General features: G+C 32.4%; 4 protein-coding genes and 1 pseudogene across 5 annotated transcripts; 2 read left to right on the plus strand and 3 right to left on the minus strand.

The window, feature by feature from the left end:
• The first annotated feature begins 194 nt into the window (after positions 1–194).
• On the plus strand, positions 195–4,585 carry LOC126677551 (disease resistance protein RUN1-like; annotated as a pseudogene).
• Positions 4,586–13,841: 9,256 nt separating this feature from the next.
• On the minus strand, positions 13,842–14,543 carry LOC126676803 (protein RSI-1). Its single transcript, XM_050371094.2, has 3 exons — positions 14,406–14,543; positions 14,270–14,294; positions 13,842–14,159 (listed from the first exon to the last, which is right to left on the minus strand). Exons 1-3 carry the CDS (start codon positions 14,481–14,483, stop codon positions 13,978–13,980), a joined length of 285 nt encoding a protein of 94 aa, XP_050227051.1. The 5' UTR covers positions 14,484–14,543; the 3' UTR covers positions 13,842–13,977.
• A 5,823-nt stretch (positions 14,544–20,366) lies between these two features.
• Positions 20,367–27,873, minus strand: LOC126676802 (probable transcription factor At5g28040). 2 transcript variants are annotated; one of them, XM_050371092.2, is made up of 2 exons: positions 26,877–27,873; positions 20,367–20,800 (listed from the first exon to the last, which is right to left on the minus strand). In XM_050371092.2, exon 1 carries the CDS (start codon positions 27,773–27,775, stop codon positions 26,882–26,884), a length of 894 nt encoding a protein of 297 aa, XP_050227049.1. In that variant the 5' UTR covers positions 27,776–27,873; the 3' UTR covers positions 20,367–20,800; positions 26,877–26,881. The 2 variants fall into 2 exon arrangements, with proteins under 2 accessions (XP_050227049.1, XP_050227048.1); XM_050371091.2 differs by lacking the exon at positions 20,367–20,800 and adding an exon at positions 21,223–21,482.
• Positions 22,508–23,966, minus strand: LOC126676800 (leucine-rich repeat extensin-like protein 5). Its single transcript, XM_050371089.2, has 4 exons — positions 23,861–23,966; positions 23,575–23,781; positions 23,291–23,494; positions 22,508–23,216 (listed from the first exon to the last, which is right to left on the minus strand). Exons 2-4 carry the CDS (start codon positions 23,653–23,655, stop codon positions 22,593–22,595), a joined length of 909 nt encoding a protein of 302 aa, XP_050227046.1. The 5' UTR covers positions 23,656–23,781; positions 23,861–23,966; the 3' UTR covers positions 22,508–22,592.
• Positions 24,051–25,575, plus strand: LOC126676801 (leucine-rich repeat extensin-like protein 5). Its single transcript, XM_050371090.2, has 4 exons — positions 24,051–24,222; positions 24,302–24,508; positions 24,589–24,792; positions 24,867–25,575. The coding sequence occupies exons 2-4, from the start codon at positions 24,428–24,430 to the stop codon at positions 25,488–25,490; spliced, it is 909 nt and encodes a 302-aa protein (XP_050227047.1). The 5' UTR covers positions 24,051–24,222; positions 24,302–24,427; the 3' UTR covers positions 25,491–25,575.
• Positions 27,874–27,897: the final 24 nt, after the last annotated feature.

Consider the following 27,897-nt stretch of genomic DNA (forward strand, 5'->3'; position numbering starts at 1 on the left):
AGTGCCGAAATTTAGATTTTTCTAAATTAAATTAGATAGAAAAGTGAATTGGAATACTTTTAAATTACTGATCACTAGTGAGTAGTGAACTACCACATGTTCCAATACTTTAATATAAAATACTCTGTTTTTAATTTTCTTAAAGACTGGCAAGATGCTTTTGAATCTGTCCACCTAATCCTTTTCAACTAATTTCGCAGCTTAAAATCAGTCATCTCTGTGTAGCAGCAATCAGTACTATAAATTTCAATAAAGTTGACTCAAACTTCACCAACTGTGGATCTTGTAAGTTTTCTGCTCCTGATCCCTATTTATTATTTTTTTATCTTATCTTTGCCAAGTTTGTATACTTAGGTGTTAAAGCAAAACTCATGAATTTTATAACATGCTGAAAAATTCAATTGTCACGAGAAACCTTTACTTGCTTTTAGCTTATAATACCGCTGTTCAATTGCATAGTACTGTTTGTGTTCAAAGATTATAGCTTCAATTTTGTGATCAGTATATAATGGGTTCATATTGTCATACAAACTTTTTTTTTTTTTAAAGTTGGTTGGAATATGTTCGTATCTGTTAATAGGTTTTTGGCTCACACAAACTTACTATTGCATCCAATATCTATTAAAAAGTATTTGTAAGTAATCGTGTAGGGGATTTTGGTTTACTACTGGGAATTTTAAGCATTTTATTGCATATTGGGCAGTTTTGAATTTCATTATTGAATGGATTTTGAGCAACTTTAATCTTTATTGGAAGGCTGGAGATCTTATAGTGCTCTACCCAGTGGCGGACCCAGAATTTATTATAAGGTCGGCAAGATTGTACTAAATATTTATAAGAAGGAAAAATTTAAGAATTTAAGGTGGTCAGTGCTATACATTTTAAGGCCGGAAAACTATACTACTAACGTGTATATTCATATTTTTTAAAGATTCGAAATAATAAGGTGGTCAACGGCCCACCATAAGCTCTTCCTTGGTCCGCCCTTGGCTCTACCCTTATTTTCATTCACTATAACGATGGGAATACTTGTTTGATTTCTTTTACTTAGTTATATAAGGATAGATTGAGCTAAATATATATAGGAAATGAAGTCAAATATATCTAACAAGATTCATTTTTGGCTACTTTTTTTTGTGTGCTTCCAGCTGATTTAAATTCTCTACATCATCACCAGAGAGTACTTGCTTAGCAAGGTTCGATAGTAAGACAGGATGAAGTTAGTCAGTGTAGATTCCCTTAGCAACCAAGAAGCTGTTGCATCTTCTGCTCCTTCATTTCTTGAACATGGCTTAGTGGGAATGGATTCTCGCCTTGAGGAGCTGAACTCACTTATAGGCGTAGGATCAGATGATGTTCGCGTTGTTGGAATTTGTGGGATGGGAGGGATAGGAAAGACATCCATTGCAAAAGCTTATTCCAATTGGATGTCTAGTAAATTTGAGGGAAAAGCATTCCTTGCTAATGTTAGGGAAGTTTCATCAAAAGGTCGTCTCGTCTCTTTACAAGAACAACTCATTTCTGAGACACTAATGGAGAAGAAGGTGAAAATATGGAATCTATATAAAGGGATGGATATGATAAGGAGTGGCTACGCTTTAAACGAGTCTTAATTGTCATTGATGATGTTGATCAATTAGGCCAACTTCAAAACTTAGCTGGAAAGAGGAATTGGTTTGGTTCAGGAAGTAGAATCATCATCACAACTAGAAACGAACATTTGCTTATCAGTCATGGAGTGGATGAGATATATAAAGCGAAGGGATTGAATCATTCCGAAGCTCTTCAACTTTTTAGCTTGAAAGCATTCAAAAATAGCCAACCCCTAAAAGATAATATAGTTTTATCAACTAAGATTGTTCATTATGCTAATGGGCTTCCATTAGCTCTTGAAGTTTTGGGTTCCTTTTTGTTTAATAAAACATTAGATGAATGGAGAAGTGCATTAAACAAGATGAAAGAAAATCCTGAACATGAAATTCTTGATACTCTTCAACTAAGTTTTGATGGATTAGAGGATATGGAAAAACAAATTTTTTTAGATATTGCATGTTTCTTCAAAGGGAAGAAGAAAGATCACACAACAAAAAGATTGGAAGGTTGTGGATTCTATCCTGATATTGGATTAAAAGTTCTAATTGAAAAATCTCTCATTACTGTAGTAGGTGAAGAAAAATTGTGGATGCATGACTTGCTGCAAGAGATGGGATGGAAAATTGTTCGGCAGGAATCTCCAGACGAGCCGGGAAAGCGCAGTAGGCTATGGCTTTGCAAGGATATTTTTCATGTCTTGACAAAGAATACTGTAAGGCCTCTAATATTCATGAAATCCTATCATTTTCATTTGTATAATGTTTTCTTTTGCTTACAATCATTCACCTAATTGTTTAGGGAACAAATGATGTTGAAGGCATGGTCCTAGACCTGCTGGAACCAGAAGAGATGCAGTTGGATGCCAAAGCTTTCTTGAAACTGAAGAAAATGAGATTATTATTTTTCCGTAATGTGCACTTCAGCCATAGCCTTGAATATCTTTCTAATGAGTTACGTTTTCTGAAATGGCATGGATATGGTTTTAAAGAATTGCCGTGTAGTTTCCAAGCAAAGGAGCTTGTTGAACTTAATATGTGCTATAGTCAAGTTGAACAACTATGGAAGGGCACAAAGGTATAAACATTACTCATTTATTTCCTCTTTAGCTAAGATTTTTTGGTAAATAGTTCCAATTGAGGTTCTAGACCTCGCATCTCCAGAGGGGACTCTATAATCCAATGTTGCACGAAAATGGAGGTATCGAAATGGAAAATGCTGAAACAGGAAACAACCAAATGATATTTATTATAAGAATAGGTTAGAAATAAAGTTGAGCAGAGTTTTAGAATTCTAGAAATGAAAATGCCAAAACATAGGATCCTACAAGTTTCCATGCAATATAGCTGAAAAACTATGGCCAATTAATCGCTATAGCTAATTTTTATTTGGTTGGACTGTCATTGTCTGCAGCAATTTAACAAGCTGCAAATTATGAAACTCAGTCACTCCAAAAACCTCATCAATACACCAGATTTTAGAGGGCTACCAAATATTGAGAAGCTGATTCTTGAAGGCTGTGATGAATTGCTTGAAATTGATCAGTCGATCGGAGTTCTCGAAAGGCTGGTTTTACTGAATTTGAAAGACTGCAGAAAGCTTTCAAGTCTTCCAGAGAGTATATATTGTTTAAAGGCACTTAAAATTCTAAATCTTTCTGGTTGCATAGTTCTTGACTACATGTTGGAGGAACTAGGGAACATGAAATCGTTGGAGGAGCTTGATGTAAGCATGACCACAATAAACCAACCAACTTCTTCCTTCTCTCAGTTCAAGAACCTCAAGATACTATCTCTTCGCGGATGCACGGGACGACCACAACCAATTTGGAAGTCTCAGTCATCTTTGTTGCAAGCGAACAGTTCGAATGCATCGGACTTGTACTCTTTGATGGTATTAGATTTAAGTAACTGCAATCTACAGGAAGAAACAATTCCGAGTGATCTCAGTTGCTTGTCGTCTCTCACAGAATTATATCTGAGTGGTAACAGCTTTAGCAGTCTACCTGCGAGTATCTGCCGCCTTACCAAGCTCGAGAATTTATATTTAGACAATTGCGGAAACCTTCAGTCCTTACAGGCAATTCCTTCAAATGTGAAACTTTTAAGTGCACAGGCATGTTCTGCATTGGAAACATTACCTGAAACTTTTGATTTATCTGGTTTGCAATCTCCGCGATTCAATTTTACCAATTGCTTTAAGTTGGCTGCGAGTAATCAAGCCTGCAACAATGTAGCATTTATGATTCTGAGAAACTACTTACAAGGCTTGTCGAATCCAAAATCTGGATTTGACATTATTGTTCCTGGAAGTCATGTTCCAGATTGGTTAACCCATCAGAGTTCCGGAGAGTCTTCAATAAGTATCGAGCTACCACCGGTTTGGTCGGATAGTATAGGATTTGCTATTTGTGCTGTTTTTGTTATCTACCCTGAACCACTCTTAAACTTCATGGACTTAGATCTCACATGTTGTATCAAAATCAGGGGACACACTTATCGGCATGAACTTGACTACAGTTTTATAGAGATGGAATTGGTCGGTTCAGATCAACTATGGCTCTTTTATTTGCCTCGTAATGAATTCCTGGATATAGATTGCAGGAAGGATGTAGCCGAGGTGGGTTCTCATGCCGAGGTTATGTTCACAGCGCATGGCGTAGGCCTTCATGTAAAGACGTTTGGGGTGCGTGTAATATATGAGCAAGATGTTATGATGTTCAATCAGAAAATGAGTCAAATTTGTAGCTCTACTACTCATGAGAATCTTAACGTTCTTCATGTCGACAATGATATGGCAAAACCGGTTAGAAAAAGCAGCGGTGAGGAGGAGCCAGAACCCAAAAGATTGAAGAAAGATTGATTGAATTTGTTGTACAGAGAATCTCATGATGTGTCATTTACATTGGTTAATAGCAATTATTACTGAGAAGTGTATCTTACTGTACAAATTTAATTAACTTCAACATGAGAAATCTAATCAACATAATTACGAATATGGATATAGACTTGAATTCCAGACTGGTACGTGTGGACCAGAGGAAATCATAAAATTTTCTCCTTTAATCTTACATGAGCTTCACGATTCTAATGTTCTCTGCGCTGTATATACTTTCAACCAATAATATTGTTTTGTGTCCTCCATATTGTCAAAGAACTATAATTCATTTATGTTTAAATAATTGTAGTTTTCATTTACATTAATTTTCTCCAATATATCAGCTCATACTCTATTCAGTCCATAATATTTATCGCATTTGAATATTCTTTTTTTTTTGGTTATTTTCCAAATTTATCTCCTATTAATTTATCAAAAGAATACAATACACAAATAAAAATAATAGTTATAAATGTAAACAAATTTCAAGATATTGTTAATTTAGTAAAATGCTTTTAAATTGAGATATATTTCAATGTATCAAAACCGGACCGGACCGGCCGGTCCGACCGGGTTGATTGGGAACCGGACCTCTATCCGGTCCGGTTATATACAATAGTCAACTTTTCTAAAAATCGGTCAAAACCAAATCGAACCGGAAAAATCTGATTTTTGACCGAAACCGGCCAGATCCGGTTTTCAAAAAATTACACTAAAAGTACTCCCTCCGTCCCAAATTGATAGGCACTATTTGCATTTTTTTGTCCCAAATTATAGGCAGTAATTTATTGCTTGAATGACTAATTGTCATATATACCTTCATTAATTATAGTTGAATGCATTGAAAATAACACAAAAAATGCTAAAAGATAAAATTGCTACTATAATAAATAAGGGTAAGTGCGGTATTTATTTATAAATTTACTCATTTTATCTTGATAAGTACAATTTCTTAAGACTTGTATTTGTCCTAAACTGCCTATCAATTTGGGACGGAGGGAGTATTTTTTTTTGTTCAAAAAATATTTATGTGGTCCCTTTTTACACATGTCTAGATCTCATGTGTTCATTTTTTTCTCCCTTTACACACATTTTACTTTTTATTCACACTTTACTTTTCTCTCTCTTATACATATATATTTTTCTCTCTCTTCAACACTTTTTTCTCTCTTATAATAAATTATATTTTCTCTTTCATATACAACACTCTTTTTTTTTCTCTAACACAAATTAATTATGCTAAATATTTTTAAATATTATTCTTTATTATTATATTTCAAATAATAAATTTATTAAAATTAATTTTATTTCTCATATATAATAATCATTCTATATACTCTTAAACATTAATTATTTATAATTATATATTAATTTTTACATAAAAAATCTAAAAAACAGTATTATATATATTATCATTTTTTTATAATACTATATATTTTTTATTTTAAAAAAATTATATTTATTAAAATTAAAAAATCCGATTGAACCATGAACCTCCGACGAAGCCGGTTTCTGTTTCGGTCCGGTTTTAAAAATATTAATATATTTATTATTTTCTTAATTCTTGTGTTAAAGTCAAATACGACAAATAGTATTATATACTATCTAATTTCATTAGTTATGTATATTTGACCATGAGAAATAAGTGTGAGAATTAAATATATTCACAAATTATGAGTTTTTTCTCAAATAAAAATTCATGCAATTAAATTAAATATAACGAACCCTAATTCATATAATACCCACCCACAATAACAATGAATTAATAATGGATGAGTCTCCGGCTATTTATGAAAATGATAGTATCATTTATATTTAAATAATTAGAATTTTCATTTACATTAATTTCCACCAATATATCAGTCCATATTATATATGTCAACTTCATTGTTTATGTATTTTAACCATTAAATGGAGAAATGATCGTGAATCAACTATATTCACATAAAAATGAGTTTCTTATCAAATAGACATTCATGCAATTAATTTAAACATAAAGAACTATGAACTCTAGTTCTGTTAAAAATTGACGATAGTAAGTTTTTTTTACGAAAAGACAGTATGGTAATTAATTTTTAATTAAATAATTAAATAATGAAAAAAAGACTTTCTATCTGAATAGATTTTATCCGAATAGCATCACCCTTTAGAAAACTAGACTTAGAATTTCAGATTGGGGGGTGAGGTGTACGTGTAGACCACAAGAAGAAAGATGGAGAGGAAATCATAAACTTTTCTGGGGCGAGAGCTCAACGAGACTTGTATTTTTTTGCCTGTATATATTTTCAACCAATAATAATGTTTTGTGTCCTCTATATTTTTAACAAACAATAATTCATTTATGTTTAAGTAGTTGTAGTTGTCATTTACATTAATTTCTTCCAATATATCACTTCATATTAATATATCTCAACTTCATTATTTATGTACATCCGACCATGGAGAAATGAGTGTGAGACTTCAATATATTCACATGATCATGAGTTTCTTCTCAAATAGAAATTTATGCAATTAAATTAAACATAAGGAGCCCTAATTCATGTAATAGTCACCCATAATATCAGTGAATTAATAATGCATGAGTCTCCGGTCATGAAAATTATAGCCAAAAAAAACTCTTGAAATTAAAATGTTAAATTTTAAACCTAAAATATTAGAATGCAGCTCTCACTAGCTACCTAGATGTAGTCAACCCACCATATCATGCCTTATGTACATACATCTCTAACGACATGTATTCTCTAAAAAAAATAAAAAATTGATTTTTTATTCATTTACGATAAAATTAATTTTTTTCATTTTATATCGATTTTGAAAATTAGATAGAGTTTCAACAAATTGATAAAATTAAATAAATATACAATTTTTAATAGATTTAAATAAATTTTCAAAAAATAAATAAAATTGACTTTTTGACACCATGAAACCTTAATGATAATATGTTTTGATCTTCATTTCATTAGCTTATAAACACTAACTATCGGTTGCTGCACTTTTTAGCAATTCTTATGAACTCCTTGCACAATGTCGGCCTGCTATCATGTCCTCTTGAACTCCGATCGTTGCTCCATAAGAACTACTTCACTCTATTGTCCGTGTAAGAATTCATTTATCAAGTCGAGTTGTTACAACAACCGCTTTGAGAAGACATTACCAAATTGTAGTAATTTTTATAATTGAGTTGAAAGTTTCATTGAAATTAATCTCATGAATTTGAGTATATACTACGGAGCCTTGTAGCAAATGAAAGTACTATTCTTTTTAAATTTGCTTTTGTATATCCATTTTGACCCGATAACATTGGTGAGAGGAGGTCTCGGTACTAATGTCCATGTTCATATTGTCAACAACCGCTTGCGGGTCTTTTATCTGCGGCGCTTCGCTAGTTTGTTGAGGATCAAGGTTTGGATTTTGCATAAGTTGACGCTTTGTTAGCATTGAATGTCACGGATCATGCACTCCATATGTGGAAGGAATATGTGAATTAATAACCAGATTTTTAAATTTGTCTCTAAACATGATCGAGAGATACAAAATTATAATGCGAGAGATTTGTTTATATTTGCTTGAAGAAACTCAAATCAGGCTTTGAATAAAAAGTTATTTGCTTATTTAATCTTAAAAAGACTAATTACATATACAATTATTACTTTATATTTTTATCACAACTTTTAAAAAATTGTATTTTCATTTATATCTTTTAACTTTTTGCAATTCTATCACAATTTAAAACTCCGGCAACTTATGTAAACCAGAGAACAGTGTGGTGTTAAAGATAAGATGTGACAAGTAATTAATTATAATTTGTACTGATATTTTAAAGCATAATTCGTTGTTTGGCATTTTTTCTCACAAACACATGTAATCTTAAATTAAATTATAAGTCGAATAATCAATTTAGCAACATGATCATTTATTTGTGGCATCTAACTTGTCATGCCGCATCATGCACCGGTTGACACGTCAGCTATAAGTCGCCGGATTTCTGAATGGTAATAGAATTGCAAAAAAAAAAGGGGGGGGGGGGTGAATGAAATTCACAACTTTTAAAATCGTGATAAAATTGCATTTTAGTATAAAGTGGTGACTTTATATGTAATTAATTAATCCACCTTAAAATTTAATACAGTAATTTTTTTTATTTGTCTTAATTATTTTTATCATGCTATCTCTTCTTCCTTCTTCTCTATTTCGGTAGTGATTGATAATAATTAATGACTAGATAATAATTCACAGGCAGTATTCCGGTCCAGTTCTTTTATAATCAGTTTAAAGTTGAGTTTTCCTTTCAGTTTGCTTGACCGAATCAAACCGAACTAAAAATTTAATTGGTACAATTATGGATCTTAGATAAAAAAAAATTATTTTTCAAATTATAAAAATTAAAAGTTCATAATATTACAAAAATATTAAATAGTTTATAATTTTATAACATTTAACTCTTAAGGTAGTATTTATACTTTTTTGTATTTTTTTAAAGTGATTATTAATTTTAAACGGAAGGAGTATTATACTAAATTTATGAACTTTTTATCTTTTAAATTGTATATAAAGTGTTAATCTAGAAAGTAGTTAGACCAAAGATAGAAATTAATTAGAAAAAGAATAACTTGTATAAATTACTAAAAGTAAATTTAAAGTGAATGATATTTAAAAATTGATGATGGTAAATTTCTTTTACAAAAGGTTAGAATAATAATTAATTTTTAATTAAATTATTAAATAAAAAAAAAATTCTATCCGAATAGATTCTATATGAATAGCTTCATTCTTTAAAACATTACACTAAAAATTTCAGATTAGAGGATGAGATGTACGTGTGGACCACAAGAAGAAAGATGAGGAGAAAGACCATGATTGACTTGTGTTTTCTAGTCTATATATATTTTCAACCAATAATAATGTTTTGTGTCCTCTATATTTTTAACATATAATAATTCATTTATATTTAAATAGTTATACTTTTCATTTACATTAATTTCCTCCAATATATCAGTTTATATTAATATTCTCAACTTCATTATTTCTGTACGTTGGATCATTAAATTGAGAAATGAGTGTGAGACTTAATTATATATTACATGATGATGAGTTTTTTTTCTCAAATAGAAATTTATGCAATTAAATTAAACATAAGGAGTCCCAATTCATGTAATAGTCACCCATAATATCACTGAATTAATAATGCATGAGTCTCCAGTCATGAAAATGATAGCCAAAAAAATCTCTTGAAATTAAAATGTGAAATCTTAAACCTAAAATACTAGAATCCAACTCTCACTAGCTACCTAGATGTAGTCACCCCACCATATCATGCCTTATGTACATACATAGCTCTAACAACATGTTTTCATAAAACAATAAAATTGACCAAATCAATTTTTTGCCATATATTAATATTATATTGATTTTAAAAAATTAAATAAACTTCTAATAAATTGATAAAACAGAAATATGTTTATAATTTTTAAAAGGTATGGATAGTTTTTTAAAAAGTGAGAAATATTTGACTTTTTGACACCATCTAAATTTAGAGAAATTCTTATGTAGACTCGGTCTACCACGTCATCCGTAGACTAATCTATCACATTATGACACGTATGGCAATCTTATAAATTTGTTTTTTTATTTATTTACACCTTTGAATAGTAATATTACAAGACCATCATTTTAATGACGTGTCATAATGTGATAGGTTTGGTCTACGGATGACGTGGTAAACCGAGTCTATCTAAGAATTTCTCTTAAATTTAATAGTAATATTATGTACGAGTCTTTATTTTACTACTATCGGTTGCTGCACTTTTTAACAAATCTTATGAACACAATGTCGGCCGGCTATCATGCCAAGCTGACATAAGTTGTTTAGCATCAAAGTCGTGTTTGTCTTGATTTGATATTCGAATTTAGCAACATTGGAGTATTGAAGTGAGAGTTTTTCTCCGATCCAGCCTTAATTAATAACTCTTTAGCTCATTTTCGTTGAGAGATTATAAAACCCATATTTGTGTATTGAACTTGCAAATCAAGAAAGTATTGAAGCTTTCCGAGATCTTCAATAGCAAATTCTTGACCCAAAGTTGTAATAACTTGTTGAATGAGTTGATCTATCATTTCTTGTTAACACAAATTCTTAACATAAAAGGGCATACGCATAATTCTAGATTTAGCACGAAAAATAAATTATGAAAAGTCAACATTGCTATATATAAAGCCAAAGTTAATTAAGAATGTTGATGACCAATGGAACAAAGTTCTTGGAGCTTGTTTAAGTGATTCATAAGTGAAGTTGTGAAGTTTGCATACAGAATGTGGTAGATGCACATCCTCTTGAACTCCGATGGTTGCTCCATAAGAACTACTTCACGCTATTGTCCGTGTAAGAATCATATTTCACGTCGAGTTAATTGTTGCAACAACCCTTTTCGGGAAGACGTCGATAACAAGCACAAATCAAATTGTAGTAATTTTTATAATTGAGTTGAAAGTTTCATTGTAATTAATTTCATATTGCAGGTCTTTTCGCTAGTTCGTTGAGGATCAAGCTCTGGATTTTGCATAAGTAAGTTGACGCTTTGTTATCATTGAATGTCACCGATCATGCACTCCATATGTGGAAGGAATATGTGAATTAATAACCAGATTTTTAGATTTGTCTCTAAACATGATCGAGAGATACAAAAGTATAATGCGAGAGATTTGTTTAAATTTGCTTGAAAAAACTCAAATCAGGCTTTGGATAAAAAGGTTTTTGCTTATTTAATCTTAAAAGTATTAATCACAAATAAAATCAATACTTTGCAAAGGTTTTTGCTTATTTGATCTTAAAAGTATTAATCACATATAAAATCAATACTTTGCAATTTTATCACGACTTTTAAAAATAATAATTTTTTGGTATTAATTGATTTTAAAATGTTTAGTATATATATTTTTAAAGGGCCTAAGATAAATGTGGGGCCCTTTAAAATTTAAAACTCTAATTATTAAAGTATATAATTACTTTTTAAAATATTTTATTTAATACATATCACTAAATTTTCAATAACTATACATTTTTAATAATTTTAAATACTCCCTCCGTCCCATTTTATTTGTCCACTTTCTAATTTCATACATATTAAGAAAACTTTAATTACTAACAATTCTTCCCTTTATACCCTTTTTGATTTTTGAGTTAATTTAGAATTACTATATTAAAAAAGAAGTCGTCATTAATTTTTGCATTAAAAATATAAGATAGTCAAACATATGTATTTATGGTACACAATATTCTATGAATTATATCCATTTATATTAAGGGTAAAAGAGGAACATATGTATATATAATACAAATGTGACAATCATTTTGGGACATACAAATATAGAATAGTGGACAAATAAAATGGGACGGAGGGAGTATATATTTTAAAAGATTTAATATATTTTTAAGGACCCCATATACATATGGGGCCCTTCAAAATTGGAGAGTGGCCTATGTCTAGGGCCGGGCCTGCTTATAGCTGATATGGCAACTAGAGAACAGTATATGGTGTGAAAATCAGATGCTACAAATAATTAATTGTAATTTACACTAATAGAAATATAATTTGTTGTTTGACATTTTTTTCACAAACACATGTAGTTTTGAATTAAATTTTAAGCCGAATAATCAACTTAACAACACGATCAATTACTTGTGGCATCTAACTTGTCATGCCACGTCAGCTATAAGTCGCCGAATTTTCGAATGATAATTGAATTACAAAAAAAAGTGGTGAATAAAATTGATAACGTTTAAAAATCGTGATAAAATTGCATTTTAATGTAAAAATTATGATTTTGTTTGTAATTACTCCGTCTTAAAATTTAACTTTTTTTATTTGTCTTAATCATTTTTATCATACTTTTTCTTCTTCCTTCTCTTTTTTGGTATTAATTGATTATAATTAATGACTCGATATTAATTCACAGGTTGTAAGTATCATGTTAATACCAAATAATTAAGCAATAGAAATTAATTTGATACTTTATGTAGTAAATTAATTCCATAACATTCAGACAAAAAATCATTAGCAATAACTGATTTTAATCAAGATCAATAGATCATATCAATAATTTTTAACAAGCTGTCGCTATAGCTAATTTTTTATTTGGTTTGCATACAGCAGAATGTGGTAGATGCACATCCTCTTGAACTCCGATCGTTGCTCCATAAGAACTACTTCACTCTATTGTCCGTGTAAGAATTCATTTATCAAGTCAACCGCTTTGAGAAGACATCAATAGCAAGCACAAACCAAATTGTAGTAATTTTTATAATTGAGTTGAAAGTTTCATTGAAATTAATCTCATGAATTTGAGTATATACTACGGAGCCTTGTAGCGAATGAAACTACTGTTCTTTTTAAATTTGCTTTTGTATATCCATTTTGACCCGATAACATTGGTGAGAGGAGGTCTCGGTACTAATGTCCATGTTCATATTGTCAACAACCGCTTGCGGGTCTTTTATCTGCGGCGCTTCGCTAGTTAGTTGAGGATCAAGGTTTGGCTTTTGCATATTGTTATCATTGAATGTCACGGATCATGCACTCCATATGTGGAAGGATTATGTGAATTAATAACCAGATTTTTAGATTTTTCTCTAAACATGATCCAGAGATACAAAATTATAATGCGAGAGATTTGTTTAAATTTGCTTGAAAAAACTCAAATCAGGCTTTGGATAAAAAGGTTTTTGGAGTAATTGATTCTGACCATCATTGAACTTTCAATTTTTTTCATTTCAGTCATTAAACTATTTTTATTTTCATTTTGATCACTGAACTTTTTTCTTTTCATTTTGGTATTTCAGGCTAAAAATGCTTAGGTGGCCGCCGGAAATTGACATGTGACAACTGAATTTTACAAGTTTTACTTTGAAATTGATCATGTAGAGGTGATTACTCAGTGAGAAGTGCAAAGTATTTATTTTATATGTGATTAATCAACTTAACAACATGATCAATTACTTGTGGTATCTAACTTGTCATGCCACGTCAGCTATAAGTCGCCGAATTTTCGAATGATAATAGAATTGCAAAAAAAGACGGTGAATAAAATTGACAACATTTTAAAATCGTGATAAAATTGCATTTCATTGTAAAAATTATGATTTTATATGTAATTACTCCGCCTTAAAATTTACTAATTTTTTTTATTTGTCTTAATCATTTTTATCATACTTTCTCTTCTTCCTTCTCTTTTTTGGTATTAATTGATTATAATTAATGACTCGATATTAATTCACAGGTTGTAAGTACGTATCATGTTAATAGCAAATAATAAAGCAATAGAAATTAATTTGATACTTTATGTAGTAAATTAATTCCATAACTTTCAGACAAAAATCATTAGCAATAACTGATTTTAATCAAGATCATTATCAATAACTTAATTACCCATGATTGGGCATTTTGCACTAAAAAAAGAGTGCATTTCATTCAACAATTAAAGATCCCAACATCTTAACGAAAATATAGTAAGTAATCAAGGGCATTTAGGTCTTCCTTCTTTGGTCTTCCAGGTATTGTAGCAAGGACAAACTTGCTTATTACCATAAACACCAGGAGGAACACACAGACACTTTGAGCAGCATTTTTGACAGAAGAACATGCATGGCTTCTTGTGTGATGTTGCTGAGCACCGGTACGTACATTTCGGCTTGCAATCTGCAACGGTTTGTAAAAAATATGTTACTAAAATTTCAGAAACGTTTTCGGAAATGGAAATAAAACGCCGAAATAGAATACTCGATAAGTTTCCGATCCAATTTTTTTACCTGAAGGCCGAAGCTTCTTATAAGCCTGTTTTTCCGAGATATATGCATACAAGGAATAACAGTTCAAGTTAGACAAGAATTTGAGAATTTTTCAATATTAATTGTACAAAAGAAAAATGTAATTTGATGAACGAACCTCAGCCATATCAGAGAAAGTGAGCAGGAGAAGCAAAGAGAGGACCAAGAAGAGGGAATTGCGTTTGAGGCTACCCATCTTTTTTTTGTTTCTTTTAGAGCTAAGTAGTACGCAAAAGAATATTGTGTGATGGGAAAACTGAAGAAATGGAGGGCTTATTTATAGGGATTTGAAGCATAGATAATTGATCAATACGATCCAACACATTAATGCAGAATTGATTAAGGTGACCCATTATTATATTATATGTGCAATTGAATCGAGTCAGCTCGCAAGTTTATTACAACTAATTATACTCGAGTTTGAGGTGTTAATTGCTGAGTTGAGTTTGAACATTAAGGTACTCGTCTTGATAGACTAGTTTGTCTAATTGAATTTTCATTTTGTTTAGTTAATTTTTTATTAATATAAATAAAAAAATATGAATAATTTTTTAAATTACTTCAAATAGCCAAATACGATAAATGTTACAGACTGAAAAAAGTAGTGTTTTAACTGGATGTGACTGGATTACATTATACTCTTCTGCCCATTATGAAAAAGGGTTATATTGGTTAGTTGAATATGTGTGAGTTTATAGTTTTGGTAATTAGTTGAAAGTTAGTGGAAAAAAATGAAAAAATGGCAAGGTTTATGGCGTGAATGATGGGGGAGGCACTACACTCAAAGAAGAAGAAGATGCAAACAAACAGCTCGCGTTCAATCCGGCGTCTCTCTATATGACTACGTCATTCATGAACTGTATCATTCAGTATATAAAATAATTAATACATCATTAAAAATGTTCATTTAGATCCCATTTCATTTTTATTATTGTTCCACTCTCAGATTTAATCTCGCTATAAATGCATATGTCCCAAGCCAATTTTTTTTAATGTAGATCCATAGTAAATTTCAGATCAAAAATAAATAAATTTATTTATTGCTCAAATAGTATAATTTTACTATAATATTTTTAATTATTCTTAATTAGATCTCTATAAATATTTAATATTAATCTATATGTAAGTGTTACAATATCAATATATATATATATATATATATATATATATATATATATATATATATATATATATATATATATATATATATATATATATATATATATATATATATATTATATAATTATATCAAGCTAATAAAGGTGAAAATTTATTAGTTGATTCTGTATGCTCTAGCGAAAATCCACTAAGATTAAGATTTTAATGTGAATATTCAAATAAAAAATAAGCAAAAGAAAACATTTATATAAAGCTTTATAAAGGGTAATCAAATTATTTACATTGTTTATTTTCCATAAACTTTCAATTCTAATCCTAATTTAATTACTTTAAATATACTTAAAATCATTAATTTCTTATTTTAAAGTCAATAAATTCCTTTCTCCATACAAAATCATTAGATTGATAAAAATAGAGATTGTGTTAGAAAAAAGCAACTGTAAATTCTTCTAAGTATGAATATAGTTTGAAAATAAATTGTTCGGTATAATAAATTTTTTATGTCCGTAACAATAATTAAATTGAGAGAAATATTCTTAAAACATAATTTCGACAGTATGGTTCATTAATTTTATATATCTTGACAATTGTATCCAAGCTTTAAATAAAAATGATAAAATTATATCATTGATAATTTTAGCCCATAATCTTATTTTTTTTATGAAAAGTTAGTTCATAAATATTGAAAGAAAAAATTACTATAAAGTTTTAAGAAATTATGTATCTGTTTGTAAAATTTATATATTATTTATTATAATAGTCTCATATAAAATTCAATTAGATATGAATTAAATTATCATAAAAATAAATTAAAATATTAAATTGTAAAATGTTTCTATTAACTAGACTCTTCATCTTTTATATTTGCTTTTTGGATATATTTGTCATGACTTGTAAAAATGACGTACTAAACTCTAACAAAATGTTCATTTAATCAAGATGATCTTGCTTTTTCTTTTTCATCACAAATTGGTCATTAAAGTGATACAGTCAAATTTCTGTCCAATATTTATAAAATTTTATTATTTATTATTTTAAAGGAGAGTTGAAATTAATTTTTGGGTGAATTAAAATAAAGTAAGGAATAAGATTTATATGTGCGTTCTGTTGTAGTACGGTCGTTAAGGCATGTGAGAGTGAGGGGAACATGGCCTACTTCATGATTTTATGGTTTTGCATGTTATGAACTTTGTGTGACTAACTCACTCCTTCTAATTAATTTAATTATTTTATTAATAAAATTTACAAGTTTGCCGAAATAATAAATTTCTTTAAATTGTTACTGCACAAGTTTTATAATTTGTTCTGTTGGCGCCTCATTAAATAAAGTTGATCTTTGAAATTTCAAGATTGAAAAGTTCAAATTTAATATTTGAATATGATTTGATATTAAAATATAATTAATTTATCAATTTTATTTTAATTAAATTAGAAACCTTAGAGTGGTTCTCTTAAATTTTAAACTTTTAAAGTTAATAACTAGAGGTGGCAAATGGGTGTTCTTGGGCGGGTTTGGGTAGGTTTCTTTGGGTTTGGGCATTTTTGGGTTGGGTAATTTTGGGTCACAATATTTTTGGGCAGTTTTGGGTTGGGTAATTTTGGGTTGGGTTGGGTCATGAAAACCCAAAATTACCCAAAATAGAAAGTGAGATATTTGAAATTTATATTTGAGATAAAAAGTTCAAAATAAAAAATACCGAATTAAATTTTTTTCAAAGAAATTACTTTTCAAAATATTATTTTTCAGAAACAAATATTTTCCGGGAAAAAAATAATTCTCCCGAAAAAATAATTTTCTGGGAAAAATAAATTTTCCGGGAAAAAAAATTTTCGAAAAAAATAATTTTCTGGAAAAAAATAAATTTTCCGAAAAAAAATAAATTTCTGAAAAAAAATAAATTTTTCAAAAAAAAATATTTTTCTGGAAAAAAATAAACTTCTGAAAAAAAATAATTTTTTCGAAAAAAATAATTTTTTGGAAAAAAATAAATTTTCCGAAAAAAAAATAAATTTCTAGAAAAAAATAAATTTCTGAAAAAAATAAATTTTTTGAAAAAAAAAAAGTTCTGGAAAAAAAAAATTCCGAAAAAAAAAATCTCCGGAAAAAATTATTTTGAAAAATAAATTATACAACTTATAAATATTATTTTAAAAACTCAAATACTCTTCATATTGAAATTTGTTTGGACTTAATTTCACCCATTGGGTCATTCTTATAAACCCATTTTAGCCCAAAAAATTTTGGGCTAAAATGGGTTGGGTCAAAAATTACCCAAACTTTTTTTGGGTGCAAATGGGTTGTATTTCTTTGGGCGGGTTGGGTTGGGTGCTTGGGTTGGGCATCTATTTGCCACCTCTATTAATAACCTACAAATTCACTCTCAATAAACTACTTGGGAATAAGTTTTTTATGGGGCAATTTTTAGGGAAAAAACCCAAGAATTTAAGGGGCCTAGACAAGTAATTTTATGACATTAACACCCAATAAAATCAATTTTTAGGTTATGTATTTTATTAAAAAAATCAATATTTGTAACAAATGTTGACTCATTACATGCCAATTTGTGCAAAGAGTTCGGTTCGCCTCCCCACTGGCCTTTTATTCTAATCATAATTCATATGCTAATTTTAGTAATAGTTGGCTAAAGATTATCCAGAACTTGTAAAATTTAGATAGTTCGGACAACACTGTATTAATATTCTGCCATTTTATGTGATATATTAGAAAGCATGAAATAAAATGACATTTGATTTTCACGTCATCAAGGGATCATATATAATATTATAATTTATTAAATTATTCAAAATTTACAAACACCCAAAATGTAATCAGATGAGAACATCAAAGTCTTCAGCTCCAGCATCATGCAATCAGTTTTCACGCAATATCAATAGATCCCTCCTCCAAATAAAACCATTAAAATCAACTATGATGTTTGTCTTTACACTACCAATGTTTTTGGTGTTGTTCAAAAATTTGATATTTGAAGGGGTACCTTACAAGTATCACAATCGATCAATAACAGAGTTTGTTATAATTCTTTCTCTAGGAGTTTGTCAAACATCTTTGAGAAAATTAGACTCAGCACTTGATTATCAAAAATAATTCCAAAAATACTTGAGCATCTTTTTTTTTCTGTCAACACTTGATTCTACCTTTTTATTTCATCTAGCACTTGATTCCACCTTTTTATTTCATCCAACATTTGATTTCACCTTTTTATTTCATCCAACACTTAACTCAACCTTTTTATTTCGTCCAACATTTAACTTCATTTTTTTATTCATCCAACATTTAACTCCATTTTTTTAAGATTTAGAATTTAGATTTTAGAATTTTAGGGATTATGATTTTAGGGTTAGGGTTTAGCATGATTTAGGGTTTAGGATTTAAAATTTAGGATATAGGGTTTAGCATGATTTAGGGTTTAGGGTTTAGCATGATTTAGGGTTTAGGGTTTAGGGTTTAAGATTTAAAATTTAGAGTTTAGGGTTTAGCATGTTTTAGGATTTAGAGTTTGGAGTTTAGGGTTTAGGCTTTAGGCTTTAGCATGATTTAGGGTTTATGGTTTAGTATAATTTAGGATTTAGGGTTTAGAGAAATAAGATTTTAAGTGTTGATTTAATGTTTTTATTAAATCAAGTGCTAGGTGCAATTTATTTTCTTTTGTAAGTATTGTCCGCAAATAAAAACGAATATAAGTATTTTTGAGATTATTTTAACAAAATCAAGTATTTTTCAACTTTTCCCAACATCTTTTACTTGGATTTAAAGATTGTAATTTATCGCATACAAAAACAAAGAGTTATAAACTTATTTTTAAAAAAGATGAAAAAACAAAAGCTTAGGAAAAGCTTAACGTACTGAACAAAATTTGTTATCAAAATATAATATATATTTTTAGTGTCCTCCAGTATTTTAGATAAATTTTGATGTAGGAAAGGGTAGATATATTTTGATGTAGAAAAGGGTAGACGAAAAGATTTCTCATTGAGGTAATACATTTAGGGATTGACTACTATAATGTCTAAACATAACATTAACCGAATTAAAACAGTAAAATCAATTGTGAATGAAAAATATGAGACGACAATGGGAGTGAAGGTGCACTTAAAAGCAAATTAAACATGAGAATTACATTTCATTTTCTAATTACCAAACATCATTCCATTAATGCGTGGACTTAAGTAGCAATTCCCCCCTCAATTTATAAACAATTGACATACAAATTAACTTTATTGGCAAATTAGTCATGAACTTGTATATTATGGGCAATTAGCCCCAATTTTGCAATTTGCCCCCTGAACTTGTAAATTCTTTGTCCCTCAATTGGCAATTTGCCCCATCAAATTTTAAGCTATTTTTTCAAAATGGGGCTAATTACCATAATCAGCAAGTTCATGACTAATTTGTCCACAAAGTTAATTTATGTGTTAATTGCCCATTGCTTACAAATTGAGAGGCAAATTGCTACTTAAGTCTTAATGCGTGAGTTTGTTTTCCACGTGCATATATATATTTTTAATAGCTAAGTTTTAATATTATTTTAAAAAGATAACTATTATAGAAAAATTCATTATATATAGGTTGTGGTACCTAATATTTTAAGCGTGTGGTTTAAATATTTAAAAAAAAAATACAATGAAAATCATTTCCAATAATTACATCTGTGATCAACAAGCTGTATTTTAAATGGTATAAGCGTTAGACGACAAGCAGTCAAAATTATGGGTTCAAATTTTCCAACAAACGCTCCCCTTCCCCAATTATTAAGAAATAAGTTACATCTGTGGCAATATAAAAATGTGAAAAACAAAGAGTTGTAAATTATAATAATAACATATAGCTTATCTATTTTAATTAAATTAATTTAGTAATTTATAAATAATACCAAAGCAAAGGGAACTAGAATGAAAATACAACAATAATTTCTACTAATTTAGTTATAAATAAATAATAGAAAGAAAAAACTTCAACAAATCTTACCACTATTTGAGGAACACTGTTTAGTTATTTATAAAATCAGATTCATGATATTGGTCATTATCTGAGGCAGAAACGCAAAGTAAAAAGCAAACTGTTATTTTGCATATATAGTTATTTTTAATCCACTTTAAACCTAGCAAGACGCCCAAAAATCCTAAACCGGGCCAGTTAAGCTTCTGTCCGAAATGCTAACTCCCATATTTGAACTGGCCCTGACCTGGCCCTCACAATCAGGGCCAGTTCCCCACCAGTTAAGGCTCTACCTTGCTTAATTCAACTGATTTTAAACATGTCTTGGTGCTTAGTTCATCTGAGGCCGATTAAGGGGATGCTTTGCCTGTATTTGGATATGATTCTCCACTATTCTTTAACTTGGCTTGGTTCATTCAGATTCAGTTAGAACTTTTCTTCATTTGGCTCCATATATTAAAGTTGAACTCTTTTAAACTATAAATTTACACATATAGTCCAAACAAAACTAACAAGTACTATGAACCTCATATTTCACTTAATAAACTATTACAACAGACTACATTAATACCCTAATATTAACGTAAAATAAAGGTTTATCATTCGGCTAATTCAATTTTGCTACTTTTAAACCAAACCGATGCACAATACTATTCTGACTAGATACAATTTCAACAATTGTCTATTTTATCAAGGTTTCTCCATCAAACTACTGCCCGTATCTAAATTTTCTGGATCTATTTCTTGAATCTATGTTATAATGTGCATTAAGCAGAAAACCATGTTATAAGTTAGAATTCTTTTTTCAGTTAACACATATTGCTAAAATCATATAGAACTTGCCTAACAAAACTCCTCAAACAACCAAGTTTACTTGATCTTTAATTATAAAGATGGTTAACCACCCTTTCCCTACCGTCAACAGCAAGGTGTGCCCGCACCGATCTAGTCGATCTATACCAGCTTAATTTTAACCAATATTAGCTCAAAATCTAAGCTGCAGGCTTCAAGTACCTAACTGAAAAGGTTTCATAGATGAAGTTCCTTACATCCACGCTTCACAGGTCAACCGAGCGTTTGCACCTTAATGAAAAACTGGAAGTTTCATATCATCTTCGACTTTAGTGGAAAGTCGAAGGATGTTTACAGAAATAGACTGTTGTCAATTCCCAATTTAACAATAAACTAAGGTGTGGGCATACATAAATGTACATATACAACTATAAACAAAGTCAAGTAAAAGCTCACATGCAAGAGGGAAGAAAAGTGGGTTTTTGACATATTTGTGTCTGATAGACACAAAAATTCCGGTTTTGTGCCTCCCACCGCCAGCCCGCAATCTGAGATAGCGGGCTGCTTGTTTTTAGAACCAGCCCGCCATATGAGATGGCGAGTGATCCCCAATCATTGGGAATCAGCCCAATGATTGGGGAGAGAGTTGGGGAGAGAGTTAATTACTCTCTCCCCAATCATTTGAAGCTGATTGGGTAATAATTGCCCAATCAGTTTATTATTTTGAAAAAAAAATTTATTTAACCAATGAATTGTAATTTACGTTAACTATTTTTGGGTTATTTTCGGACACTTCCGAGCGTTATTTTATAAAACAAATTTAAAGAATATTATAGTTGATCTTTCAAACTTTATAAATGTCATTTGTAATTATTGTTTGAACCAATCTAAATAAGAGTTTTAATCGATAAAAAAAGGTAGAAAAAAACCTGATTTGAATATGAAAATTTAAGAAGTTAAGTTTGACATTAATTTTGAAGATCTTACAAATGTCGAATAAAGTTCGAGTAAAAATGAAAGTCGTAGACGGTGGTGCGGACTATATTAATATCCAATTTATTTTGAGTTAGATCTATTTTAATTAAGTGATTTTAATAGTTAAATTTGCATAATAATGTAGTATTTGATTAATTGATTATAAGTTAAATTTTAGTAATTCACGCTTTTAGTAAAAAACACGACATTGCTATGCTATACTTTTTAAAAATAGATTAACAAATTTAGGGTTTATGATTTTGATTGTTATGAAGTGTTTTTACTGTTTTTAAGCATTTAAAAGCCTTTTTAAACGCTTGTCGTTATGAATTTTTCAAATATCAGATAATAATAAATCACTAGGGTTTTGTAAATAATTATAAAAAAGCCATACAAAGAAATTAAAATAAGTCAAATAATCAAAAATATGTGTACAACAATAAAAAAAGCTATAAAATACAACTACATGTTTGTTCTATCTGGGGTCCGTAAGAGTGTCCTCAAGTTTCGACCCCTGTTCTGACGCCGACTCATCTGGGTATGAGTCAATGGCCGATAAGGTCTGAGATCTGGGCCGGAGCTGTTGTCGCTACCACTTGGACTGACCACATTGTCATCCTCGTCATCAGGAGCCTGTGAGGAGGGGTTCCCTAACCCCAGGGAAAATGAAGGAGGCGTCATGTTAGCAACATCACCAAGTGGAGGTGTGGGAGCCTGCAAATTGCTCACCCACTCATAAGTTAGAGAAAAATGCATTAGCGATGGGCTCTGAGTTGGGCGGGTAGAGGAGGAAGGCGGCTGTGGAATGTACCCCTGAAGAAGCTGGCTAAAACTACCTACTGCAGGCGTTTGAGGACAGGACAAGTTCTCTTCAAATAATCCTCCGTACTGCTGGGCTGGAGGTGTCTGTGTCGGGGGTGGTGGCTGAAAGGGGGTAAAAGCGGAACCACGGTAAGTGGAGAAGTCCTGCGGTACTGAATAAGACGAAGATGGTGGCGCCTCGGGCTGTGAAGAGGTGCTTCCATAGTGCTGTGTATACCCAGTATACCGCCGAATGAAGTCCTCGGTATTCCCCTGATAATCGACCTGAAAAAAAAAATTATGTAATTACGGTTATTGATGTTATAACTCAAAAAATGTAAATTCAAATTCTAACATACCGGTGTGCCCAGAGGGTCCGGCGTGGCCAGCGGAGTAATGTAAGCGGTCTCCCCAAACCATGGGTCAACATAAGGCACAGAAGAAGGCGGCAATGAAAAAGAGGAAGTCGATGGGCCCTGGGGCTGCGAAGATGTGCTGCCGTGGTGCTGCGTATACCCGGTATACCGCCGAATGAACTCCTCGGTATTCCCCTGATAATCGACCTGCAAAAAGAAAAAAAATAATGCAATTAGGGTTACTGATGTTAGAAGAAAAAAAAATATAAATTGAAATTCAATCGTACCCGTGTGTCTAGAGGGTCCTGCTGCGTGGCTAGCGGAGTCGTGCCAGCGGTCTGCCCAAACGATGGGTCGACATAAGGCATAGAAGCAGGTGGTACTGAAAAAGAGGAAGCCCGTGGCCCCTGGGGCTGCGAAGAGGTGCTCCCGTACTCACGCGCAGACCCGTAATAACGCCGGATAAAGTCCTCTGTGTCCCCGTGAAAGACGACCTGGACAAAGAAAAAGCCAGTTGGTCACTGTAATTAATGGATGTAAATTATTAAATTGTACATTGAAATTGAAACGTACCGGTGGGGGAAAAGGGTCTGTCGGGATCTCACGGGTCGGCTCTGGCTGTCTGGGTCTGCCTCTACGACGTCCTCGTATGCGCTATACATCCACGGTCGACGGATCGATCTCTGGAATAGCGTCTGGCGGAACAGCAGGGTCTGGCGGTGGGCCGGTCTTCCCTAGTGGCTAGCTGAGAAGTCACTAGGGAAGACCGGCGGAACGTCAGCGGGCCACCGCCAGACCCTGCTGTTCCGCCAGACGCTATTCCAGAGATCGATCCGCCGACCGTGGATGTATAGCGCATACGAGGACGTCGTAGAGGCAGACCCAGACAGCCAGAGCCGACCCGTGAGATCCCGACAGACCCTTTTCCCCCACCGGTACGTTTCAATTTCAATGTACAATTTAATAATTTACATCCATTAATTACAGTGACCAACTGGCTTTTTCTTTGTCCAGGTCGTCTTTCACGGGGACACAGAGGACTTTATCCGGCGTTATTACGGGTCTGCGCGTGAGTACGGGAGCACCTCTTCGCAGCCCCAGGGGCCACGGGCTTCCTCTTTTTCAGTACCACCTGCTTCTATGCCTTATGTCGACCCATCGTTTGGGCAGACCGCTGGCACGACTCCGCTAGCCACGCAGCAGGACCCTCTAGACACACGGGTACGATTGAATTTCAATTTATATTTTTTTTTCTTCTAACATCAGTAACCCTAATTGCATTATTTTTTTTCTTTTTGCAGGTCGATTATCAGGGGAATACCGAGGAGTTCATTCGGCGGTATACCGGGTATACGCAGCACCACGACATCACATCTTCGCAGCCCCAGGGCCCATCGACTTCCTCTTTTTCATTGCCGCCTTCTTCTGTGCCTTATGTTGACCCATGGTTTGGGGAGACCGCTTACATTACTCCGCTGGCCACGCCGGACCCTCTGGGCACACCGGTATGTTAGAATTTGAATTTACATTTTTTGAGTTATAACATCAATAACCGTAATTACATAATTTTTTTTTTCAGGTCGATTATCAGGGGAATACCGAGGACTTCATTCGGCGGTATACTGGGTATACACAGCACTATGGAAGCACCTCTTCACAGCCCGAGGCGCCACCATCTTCGTCTTATTCAGTACCGCAGGACTTCTCCACTTACCGTGGTTCCGCTTTTACCCCCTTTCAGCCACCACCCCCGACACAGACACCTCCAGCCCAGCAGTACGGAGGACTATTTGAAGAGAACTTGTCCTGTCCTCAAACGCCTGCAGTAGGTAGTTTTAGCCAGCTTCTTCAGGGGTACATTCCACAGCCGCCTTCCTCCTCTACCCGCCCAACTCAGAGCCCATCGCTAATGCATTTTTCTCTAACTTATGAGTGGGTGAGCAATTTGCAGGCTCCCACACCTCCACTTGGTGATGTTGCTAACATGACGCCTCCTTCATTTTCCCTGGGGTTAGGGAACCCCTCCTCACAGGCTCCTGATGACGAGGATGACGATGTGGTCAGTCCAAGTGGTAGCGACAACAGCTCCGGCCCAGATCTCAGACCTTATCGGCCATTGACTCATACCCAGATGAGTCGGCGTCAGAACAGGGGTCGAAACTTGAGGACACTCTTACGGACCCCAGATAGAACAAACATGTAGTTGTATTTTATAGCTTTTTTTATTGTTGTACACATATTTTTGATTATTTGACTTATTTTAATTTCTTTGTATGGCTTTTTTATAATTATTTACAAAACCCTAGTGATTTATTATTATCTGATATTTGAAAAATTCATAACGACAAGCGTTTAAAAAGGCTTTTAAATGCTTAAAAACAGTAAAAACACTTCATAACAATCAAAATCATAAACCCTAAATTTGTTAATCTATTTTTAAAAAGTATAGCATAGCAATGTCGTGTTTTTTACTAAAAGCGTGAATTACTAAAATTTAACTTATAATCAATTAATCAAATACTACATTATTATGCAAATTTAACTATTAAAATCACTTAATTAAAATAGATCTAACTCAAAATAAATTGGATATTAATATAGTCCGCACCACCGTCTACGACTTTCATTTTTACTCGAACTTTATTCGACATTTGTAAGATCTTCAAAATTAATGTCAAACTTAACTTCTTAAATTTTCATATTCAAATCAGGTTTTTTTCTACCTTTTTTTATCGATTAAAACTCTTATTTAGATTGGTTCAAACAATAATTACAAATGACATTTATAAAGTTTGAAAGATCAACTACAATATTCTTTAAATTTGTTTTATAAAATAACGCTCGGAAGTGTCCGAAAATAACCCAAAAATAGTTAACGTAAATTACAATTCATTGGTTAAATAAATTTTTTTTTTTCAAAATAATAAACTGATTGGGCAATTATTGCCCAATCAGCTTCAAATGTAATTACTCTCTCCCCAACTCTCTCCCCAATCATTGGGCTGATTCCCAATGATTGGGGATCACTCACCAGCCCGCCATATGAGATGGCGGGCTGGTAGCTAATTAGGGTGATTAGCTTAATCACCCTAATTAGCTACCAGCCCGCCATCTCATATGGCGGGCTGGTTCTAAAAACAAGCAGCCCGCTATCTCAGATAGCGGGCTGGGGGTGGGAGGCACAAAACCGGAATTTTTGTGTCTATCAGACACAAATATGTCAAAAACCCAAGAAAAGTAGTAATAAAAGAAGAAGAATATGAATACAAGATGATGAACAAACAAACAAATTCAACTCCATAAACTAAGCTTAAATCTTTAATAAGCAGAGCTGTCGACACAGCAACTACGTATGCAATTGCCTAATTTCAGAGTTTCCTCATAAATCAACTTATGAAGAAATCAACCATTCATCAATTTTCAAATGGAATGATCAATAACTAGTAAATCTCACAAAATGTTGCACTATGTATAATCTTTTTTATTTTGACTGACTACTATGCATAATCATTAAACTAAAAAAAGCTAATTACACAGATCATAGATAGAATATACAACCTTCCAAAAATTAAATGCATAGAATACTCACAAAGATCAAGAAACCGACGGCCTATTAACAGAATGCTCAAGAACCAACCTCAACCTCTTGGCGAAAACATCCATCTCAGCAGCCTCCTGCTCTTTCCACTTCTTTTCAAACTCCAATTCCGAATTATGCCGCAATCTCTCTTTCTCAACGGCCATTCTAGCCTCTTTGAGACACTCATCAAACACATTTAACACACTTCTAACCACCACATTCTTCTCCAACACAACACACTCCGAGCCACTCTTCTTCTCCGCATCAACATCATCCATTTCATCCAAATCTAACGGCCCAAAACCGTTATTTAAATCGGGTATAGTTGGCGAAAAGTTAACCCTAACACCAACTAAATTGATCCGCTCAGCATACTCAACATTAACAGACTCAGATTTCGTGTTAAATTTAGAGTCAGATTTTACGCTGCAGTTTACATGAGGGCTCCATAGATTTTTCGAGAGATCGAAAAGCGTGCGATCGTGAGGGGATAATTGGGAGGGGTTTAGGCCGTGAGAGAGGCGGGAAGAGAAGAGGCGGAATTTCCTCCGTAATCTGCGGAGTTTTTGAGAGAGTTGGGGTCTTGAGAAAGGGAACAACGTCGTGTTAGCGAATCGGTTGTAAAAAGTGGTGAGATCAGAGGAGGAGTCGAGGAGGCATTGGAGGAGTCGGATCTCGTCGGGTTCGGTCCAGATGCGGTGGAATTTGGAGGGCGGTGGTTTACGGGGGGTGAAGTTGACGGTGGAGATTGGAATTGCATCGGGATCAAGCGTAGGAATGAGAGAATCGGAAGGGGATTTGCGTTTGATGGGAAGTTTGGCGGCAGATGAAGAGGACGAAGGAGATAAAGAGGGTTTAAGGTGGCGGTGGTTGGGTTCAGGGGTTAGGATGGTCGCGGCGGAGTTCATTGCGTTCTTAGCCAATGGCTAGTTTGAATGATGAGACTTGACGACTCAGCTTTAGCCTGTAGTCGTTGTGCTGCTTCCCCTTTTTCAATATTTTAAGGGGTATAGTAGTATAAGGCAAAATA

This window comes from Mercurialis annua, linkage group LG4 (genome assembly GCF_937616625.2).
Source record: "Mercurialis annua linkage group LG4, ddMerAnnu1.2, whole genome shotgun sequence".
NCBI lineage: Eukaryota > Viridiplantae > Streptophyta > Magnoliopsida > Malpighiales > Euphorbiaceae > Mercurialis > Mercurialis annua.

What these genes read in the sequence shown, in the direction of transcription:
- LOC126676800 (XM_050371089.2), bottom strand. Translation starts at nt 23,655, where the DNA reads ATGCCTTATGTCGACCCATCGTTTGGGCAGACCGCTGGCACGACTCCG. An exon ending in AGGACCCTCTAGACACACGG is followed by an intron (nt 23,495 to 23,574) that starts GTACGATTGAAT and finishes TTCTTTTTGCAG; the next exon opens with GTCGATTATCAGGGGAATAC. An exon ending in CGGACCCTCTGGGCACACCG is followed by an intron (nt 23,217 to 23,290) that starts GTATGTTAGAAT and finishes TTTTTTTTTCAG; the next exon opens with GTCGATTATCAGGGGAATAC.
- LOC126676802 (XM_050371092.2), bottom strand. Translation starts at nt 27,775, where the DNA reads ATGAACTCCGCCGCGACCATCCTAACCCCTGAACCCAACCACCGCCAC.
- LOC126676803 (XM_050371094.2), bottom strand. Translation starts at nt 14,483, where the DNA reads ATGGGTAGCCTCAAACGCAATTCCCTCTTCTTGGTCCTCTCTTTGCTT. An exon ending in CTTTCTCTGATATGGCTGAG is followed by an intron (nt 14,295 to 14,405) that starts GTTCGTTCATCA and finishes TCGGAAAAACAG; the next exon opens with GCTTATAAGAAGCTTCGGCC. An exon ending in TAAGAAGCTTCGGCCTTCAG is followed by an intron (nt 14,160 to 14,269) that starts GTAAAAAAATTG and finishes AAACCGTTGCAG; the next exon opens with ATTGCAAGCCGAAATGTACG.
- LOC126676801 (XM_050371090.2), top strand. Translation starts at nt 24,428, where the DNA reads ATGCCTTATGTCGACCCATCGTTTGGGCAGACCGCTGGCACGACTCCG. An exon ending in AGGACCCTCTAGACACACGG is followed by an intron (nt 24,509 to 24,588) that starts GTACGATTGAAT and finishes TTCTTTTTGCAG; the next exon opens with GTCGATTATCAGGGGAATAC. An exon ending in CGGACCCTCTGGGCACACCG is followed by an intron (nt 24,793 to 24,866) that starts GTATGTTAGAAT and finishes TTTTTTTTTCAG; the next exon opens with GTCGATTATCAGGGGAATAC.